At 38.4% G+C, this 7,500-nt stretch overlaps 2 protein-coding genes across 2 annotated transcripts in view; one reads left to right on the top strand and one right to left on the bottom strand.

Annotated features, from left to right (window-relative positions):
* Positions 1 to 315, top strand: part of LOC137978431 (syntaxin-5-like) — an 18,026-nt gene extending 17,711 nt beyond the window's left edge. The window contains exon 10 of the mRNA XM_068825359.1: positions 1 to 315. This exon is cut by the window's left edge and continues 351 nt beyond it. The gene's annotated coding sequence lies outside the window, so the exon portion shown is untranslated.
* Positions 1 to 6,584, bottom strand: part of LOC137978430 (substance-P receptor-like) — a 6,869-nt gene extending 285 nt beyond the window's left edge. Inside the window, exon 1 of the mRNA XM_068825358.1 lies at positions 1 to 6,584. This exon is cut by the window's left edge and continues 285 nt beyond it. Coding sequence (XP_068681459.1) covers positions 4,405 to 5,592 — 1,188 coding nt within the window. The 5' untranslated portion in view covers positions 5,593 to 6,584 and the 3' untranslated portion in view covers positions 1 to 4,404.
* Between the last annotated feature and the right edge of the window lie 916 nt (positions 6,585 to 7,500).

Here is a 7,500-nt window from a genome sequence, read left to right as displayed (position 1 = left end):
TGATAGTCATTAAATTAAAAAATTAAATACGGAACTGTTTTAACTTAGCAAAGTAGTTCAAACATATGATAGGTTGAAAGTCTCCGTTATGACCCACATTGTTCATTGCATCCATTACTGGTGCAGGTTTGTGAATTCCGAACGTGCAAGAAACTTAAATTTTAGTTTTTCATCTTTTACTGCAATCTATTTACTCCGAGTAAATTTATATCCTTTGCTTCGTTATTATGGAATATTTGAATTTATAAAATCATTGTCACGTCTCTCCCTATGGTACTTTCCAAAGATAGAATTAAACGTTAGCAAACACTTAGACCTCCGAATTCATTCATCCGAGGGTCATCCTATATTAATACCAACAGTTTTGGGAAAGGGTGTGTTGAATCCACATTGTTCTTATTAAATGACAATGAAGGGAGGCTTCACTGTGGTCTCTAATTTGTTGCTACCTCTATAGCTTTTGTTCGCAGTCAAGTCCTTGAAAAGGTTTCATAACCAGTCCCTCTATTAATTATGACCATGTACCGTGAGTGGATGAGCGCTATATCCGTGAATTGGGCACCGAGAGATTTATCCAGTTGATGGCGCTATCAATTCGTTGTGTTTGATTCAGTAGAAGTGGTGATATTACGTTTTTCCAGCTCAAGAGGTTTAGAAGCTGTCGTGAGGCGAAGTTTGAAAAGTGTGGGTAGGTTATTTGCAAGTCAGAACTGTGAAGTCAAATATTTAGGAGAGTTGATATGTGACTAAATGTTCACGTCGCGTAAAGTCTTGTGTTCCTTGAGAGAAAGTGCTCTTGTTCTTTAGAATCTTAGTATATGGGGAATGGTGAAAAAAAATTAAGTTGTGGTTTACCCACTGAACACCCTAAGAGCCCTCACTGAAGAGCTCGTTCAACATGCGTCCGTGCATTCGGGATCAAATTGGAATTTTTGAGGAGAGGGGAAAACCGGAGTACCCGGAGAAAACCCTCTAAGAGCAAGGAAAGAACGAACAACAAACTTAATCCACATAATGACGCCGGGACCGGGAATCGAACCAGAGCCTTTGATGCTAACGCTAATACTAATACAATTACAAACACTAATCGCTTTATCGATGTCTTAAATTTGTTTACTCACCAAACACCTTAAGAGTGCTCAGGAGCCCGTTCAACATGTGTCCGTCCATTCCGGATCGAATTGGAATTTGGCAGTGTAGGTTTTTCTGGGGGGAAAGCCGGGGAAAACCGGAGTATCCGGAGAAAAACCTCTCGGAGCGAGGAAAGAACCACCAACAAACTTAACCCACATGATGCCGGTACCGTGAATCGAACCCGGGCCACATTGGTGGCAGGCGAGTGCTCTCACCACTGCGCCAAGCAATAAATAAATGAAATAAAATAGATAAAAGAAATAATTGAATGAATAAATAGAATAAAGTGAAGAATACGAAATGCATGCTGGGCTCGATTACCAGCCGCTGTTTCGGGAAATGAGCCTGGGCTCATTCCCGAAAACGAGCGGTGGAAAATCGAGCCTAATTCCTTTGCATGCCACTGCGTTAATTTTGTTAAGATGCGCGTGGCTCAGTTTGCATCGGGCGGTTTTCATGTCTCGTCCTTCCACTGGATCACAAAACTCTCCTAAACAACCGATATGAGATTCCAAAAGGGAAACTCAGTATCTAAACGGTGTAAACAATCCTTATACTGTTTTCAGGTCAGTTTTCGACAACCGTGCCCTTATCTCACTCTATAAGAGTCAGTTCCGTAAGCATAAACTGCGATACATCTTATTCTAAAATGGCCGCTGATTTATGCGGGTACAAATTGGCCCTTGTTGCCTCGTCCAAGATAAAATATTCTTTTGAATTTTAAGCCTAAGAACGAGGCAGCAAGGGCTTACTTGAATAAAAACAAAAGAATATTTAAATAGCGGCCATTTTGGAATAAGGTGTATTCCTTCATGCAATTCGTCTCTCCTTTCACCTGCTTCGAGCAGATCTGATCGGACAATCTCAAAAAAACGAAGACGCGTTTTTCTATGTAGACAACAGCAACATTTTCTGATTCTGTTCATTAACCATAAAACGATTGACAGAAATTAATTTGGGCTTTCAGTTTACGAAAAACAAGTCCGGCGTTGATCTTTACTTTTCAGATAAATTAACTATCAATATCAGTTCGGTTTGCTTTACCTTCAGCAAAACACAAGAACAAGAAACAAAAACAGACGCATTCACTTGTTGTTGATATTTTATGTAGCTGTCTTAAGTTCTTATGAAATGCGATAATAATAATGATAATAACTTTATTTAAACTGCTAAAAATGTATCAGTTTTTAAAAACAAACTGGTATTAATACATAAGCAGATAAATGTAATATTTCTGAACTACATAAAAATGATAATAAATAATGGTAATTGAAGTGAGTAGAGTGCACTTTGGTCTGAAATCATACGTGTGATTTTCAAAATCGAACGAGCGCGCAGCGGGAGTTCGATTTGAAATCACAAGTATGATTTCAGACCAAAATTGCACGACAAGAAGTTCAATTACCACTTTATTAGATCCATTTAGAAATCATACAATCATTATTTATAGCTAAAATACGGAATTATAGTCAGTACCAACATTTTATTGATCCAGTTGGGAACAAAAGTTGCAAAATTCGCCACACAATGGTTTTCTTTGTCTTCTTTTCCTGCAATTTGATTGGTTACCTTAAACAAGCCTTGAAATCTGATTGGCTGTTTTGTTTTTATTTAGTGCTCCTTTCTCATTGGCTGGGGAAATAGGTGCGATTTAGAGCAAAATATAGTGCGATTTGGGAATAAATCGCACTGCTAAGAGCCAATCAGATTGCAAGGATCAGCAGTGATTTCTAAATGAATGTAATAACGGGTAAAATAGAATCATATCACATACAATCAAAATCAACTATTTAAATATTATCTTAACAGATCAAAAAGGATAGCAATAAGAAATACTATTTAATTTACCGTGCATATATGACTTAATCTGTCCGATTTTAGCAAAAAACTGTATAAGGCTGCTTTGAATGATGAAAAGGTTGTAATTGATCTTATCGATTTTGGTAAATCGTTCCAATCCTTCGCTGCAGCATATTGACATTTTTTTGTCCAACTGTTGTATTTGCTTTTGGTAAATGTAGCGTAGTGTTGTCTCTGAGATCTCTCCCGTTCAGACTTGATCGCCGAGGTAGATAGCCTTTTAGTTGGTTTGGACAGTTATAGTCGATGATGATTTTATAGACCAACTGAAATCTCAGAAAACGCCTTCGATTTTTTAATGTTAAGAGTCCCAATTTAGATCTTGTACTCTGAGTGCATGAAGTCCTGTTAGCTTTGAGTATGGTGCGCATAACCTGATTTTGGAGCCTTTCTAGGCTGTCTATCATTGAATTTGAACATTGCATCCAAACAGAACATCCGTAATCAAAGATTGGTAGTATCGTTTGTTTATAGATCTTCAATAGAGCGCATCTAGTCAGGAAACTAGAAAGTCTGTTTACAAGACGGATTTTTGGATACGTTCTTTTTTGCATATATGAAAGATACTCTTTCCAAGCCGAGGTATTATCGACGTAGACACCAAGATATTTATAGTTTGTAACTTCCTCGAGGCGATGATCGTGAATAAAGATATTTAAATGATCATAATACCTCTGATTTGTGTAAACTTCTTATGGTAACATTTGCGCAGTCGCTTTAGTTCTAAATCTGCCCGCATTCAGCCGTCTTTTGACATGAAACGTAAAGTCAGTTTGTTCTTCACAAGCTGGTCAAACCTGTTTTTTATGACGGTGATGTTAGCTACACTTTATAAAATCACTGAGAATGACAGCAAAAGTTTGCTCTTGGCTTTGAAAAAGAGGATGGAACGAAGCCAAATGACCTAATTTTTCACAAGTTTTAATTTTGAACTTACCCCGTATGGAGCAACATCTCTAAAGACATCATAGTAAAGAGTTGTAAGAGATAAGACCAAGCTTTCAACAGCAACTTAGGCGAATCAAAGTGAAAATTGACAAACTTCACTGGCGCGTATGATTTGATTTAAAATAAAGAAATCACGGCAACTAAAATAAGGCGTCTTTAAATCAAGTAAGGTTGTTTAAAAAACATTGAGGAGAAGGTGTTGTAAGCCTTTACATTGACATCTACAAACGGTGAGACCCCGGCGTCACCAGTCTAAAACAAGGACGATAACTGCAGACTTTTAAAAGGCCCCATCTCACTACACTTCGGTGTTGAAGAACTCGAGGTTTGCTGGAGTCGGAGATATGGTGAATGGCGCTCTGACTGGGTGGTGGTAGTGTAATGTTCTGTTATGGCTGGTTAGTCAACAGAGTCAAGACACCATCTTCGCAACTGAGTAAACCCTTAATTAATCGTCTTCATTTAGTCCTCCTTACTTGACACATAGGTTGATTCTGTTACAGTTTCAAATGACAATACTGCTATCTTGTTGTAACTACCTTCATCTTGTTCTGGGGCCTTCTCAGGTTTGCTTCCCTTGTTTACACCGTCTAGCGTCGTTTGTTTTCGTTCATCATTGTTATTAGACGCCTTGTGTTTGAACTTGCACAGTTCAGGCTTCTTAGGACAATTAAACGCCCTTTTTGCGGCCTTCCTGAATTCCTTGCTCATAAATGAACTCACCAAAGGATTGAATAGTGCATGTGAAAACGCTAACGCGCCAACACAGACAGTAAAAGCACCAAAAGGATCATAAGGCTTGATAACTGGTGTGACGTGCAAAAGTTCCAAGAACGTAAGAGGCGTGAGACAGACTACAAACACCAGGAACACCACCCAAAGCATTCTCATGATGTTTCTTCGCATTTTCAAAGCACTGCAAATGTCGAATCGAGATCTTTGGCGATACCGTCCTACGACGTCGTTGAGCTGTTTGGAAACCTTCACGTAAGTGAAACACATGGTCAAGATCGGCAACAAATATAAGGCGACAAACATTGGAACATGATAAGCAAGAAAAACTTTTAAAAAATGTTCAGGACGCTCTTCCATGCAGACACGTTTACCTTTCAATGTGTGAACCGAACTGAGAAACAGCTGAGGCACAGACAAAATCATTGAGGAGATCCATGCCACAAGGATCAGTCTCCCACATCTGAATGTTACTTCATGTTTCTTGAAACGCATCGGTTGACATATTGCAAAGTATCTTTCTATGCTGACGAAAGTCAGGCTCAAAATGACAACATTGTAAAATGTGTGCAACAAAAAACGGTGAAACCTGCAAAGGTCATTTCCCCACTCCCACATATCATGAAGAATAGATATACCTTCTACTGGAGTTTGAAGCGCAAACAACAAGTCCGCTGCCACCATATTGCAAAGTAAGTTGTTCGTGATATTTCGCAACTCTTTCAATCGACAAAACACAAACAAAATTGCAGTGTCGACAAAGAAGACCAAAACAAGGAATATAACATACAAAGCAAAACCGAAGTGATGAACCCATACTGGGAGATTGTCAACGTAGCCGCCTTCTGTTGCAGTTGCCGCGGAGTTCGTAAAACTTGACGACGATAGAATTGATTCTACAGTTTCATTACTGGCCATGATTATTTGATATAAAGTAAAATCCAAGGTTTGGTAAATTAAAAACGAACATTGTTTGATTATTGAGCCGCTCTTCTCGGTCTTTCTGCAAAGTATGTCATTCTTGTTTTTACGTTTGACTCGAGGTCCTTGATGTTCAAATTGGCTCTCGGTTGTTGATATGATCAGTTTTCAAGCTTGTAAACGACTTTGTCTTCCGATAAAGTCACTTGAACCGAGACTAAATACAATGACGTCAGAATAGCAGTAATTTGTTGAAGAGCACTTGAGCTGTTACTGGGGTGAAATACTGAACAAAGCATTGCTGAATCACATCTCATTAACAATTCAGTTAGCTCACAACCGGAAATTAGCACAATCAGAGAAAGACATTTTATCACATTGTCCATAAACTAGAATTAAGAGCATGATCAACTCTTAGAATATTCAGTGAGAGCTTTGAAAATGACAAGTCCATCAGTGATACTCGGCGACGGATGCCAAATACTTCAGTTGGTAAAGCCTTCACAGATTTTATTGGGCTTGTGCCCACGTTTAGCAAAACCGCCATGTAACAATTATCGGTAATATTCATCCGTATTCAGTCACCGCAATATTAATGGCACAATTAAAATATCCAGACCACGGGAAAAAGCAACAATACAACCAAATAGCAACGGACATATGCTCAGTTTCCATAACACATGCAATTAACTGTAATAACTTGATTGCAAACTCTTCCAACAAATCTCCACTGCACCTTGCACGCCACTGCATATTTTTCGGCAAGAAACAGTCACAGCATTTGTGCATGGGAAAGTATGCAAATGCGGCTTTCATACGCAATGACCCACGACTTTGAAACCCTAATTTAACTAAGCATTGAAATTTGAAGAAAACGTGCGTGATATGTCCAATATGTCATGAACTAAAACCGGTTAGAAAAACCATAGTAACCCTAACTATGGAAAAACCAACTCAAGCAAAGTGTCGCGAAGTATCGCTACTGTTTTTGAGATAGGTTTTCAAGTTAACGTTATGTTACTCACGGTTTGTGTGGCAAACGTTGCTTAAAGAGCATTCTGATTTGCTGGTAGACAAAAAGAGCAGTTACTAAGGTCAAGTATGTGACGACAATTAAACTGCCTTGAGATACAAACACTGAACGTCCGCAGTACACTCTGTATATCACTAGCTGACAGAATGTGAATTTTAATCGTGTATAAGTACTTGTACTACGTCAATGGCCAGATGGGGTGGGCTACCATGTAAATTTATTGATCTCTCGGTGATCTTCATTCGACCCTTCCTTATCCCTTTCTTCTATAAATTCCTGAAAACCATAACCATCCCTCCTTGGTCACTTGACCGTATCGTTTTCGCTTCACTCACTCACTGCCCGACTCATTCGGGGATGATTTATCTTGTGTGCAACCATGAACCGTAAAAAGCATTTTTGGGTTCACGCTATAAAAAAATATTCACTTTTCTCCTTTGAAAGCAAAGCGTTAGGATATTACTTTCATCATCATTTTATACGTAACTATAAGTTCTCTTCACGGTTTTTTTAATTAACCGTTTCATCCATCTTCCAAAATTGAGGAACAAATTCTCGTGGTGCTTGTTTGGGTAAATAGAATATCAAATTTCTTGGCTCAGAAAACAGTGTTCCTCAGTTCCAAATTTGCCAAGTATTTAATTTATTCTGACCTTATCAATAGTTTATTGTTAATATTTAGATATGGCCTTGCGCATTGTTTGATTACACCACAGAAAATTATATTTATCCCGGCAAAAACGTTCTTTGTCCTCATTTTTGTTTCAAAGTGCACCATTTAGAGCTAGCGAAGTGGCATATTGCAATCATCACACCTCTAATAATTTGCGTATTAAAATCAAATCCAGTTAAAAATAAGCTAGTGATTTCTA

This window comes from Montipora foliosa, chromosome 12 (assembly GCF_036669935.1).
Source record: "Montipora foliosa isolate CH-2021 chromosome 12, ASM3666993v2, whole genome shotgun sequence".
In the NCBI taxonomy this organism is placed as follows: domain Eukaryota; kingdom Metazoa; phylum Cnidaria; class Anthozoa; order Scleractinia; family Acroporidae; genus Montipora; species Montipora foliosa.
The sequence above is the reverse complement of the archived record's forward strand: the minus strand, read 5'-3'. Positions and strand labels throughout refer to the sequence as shown.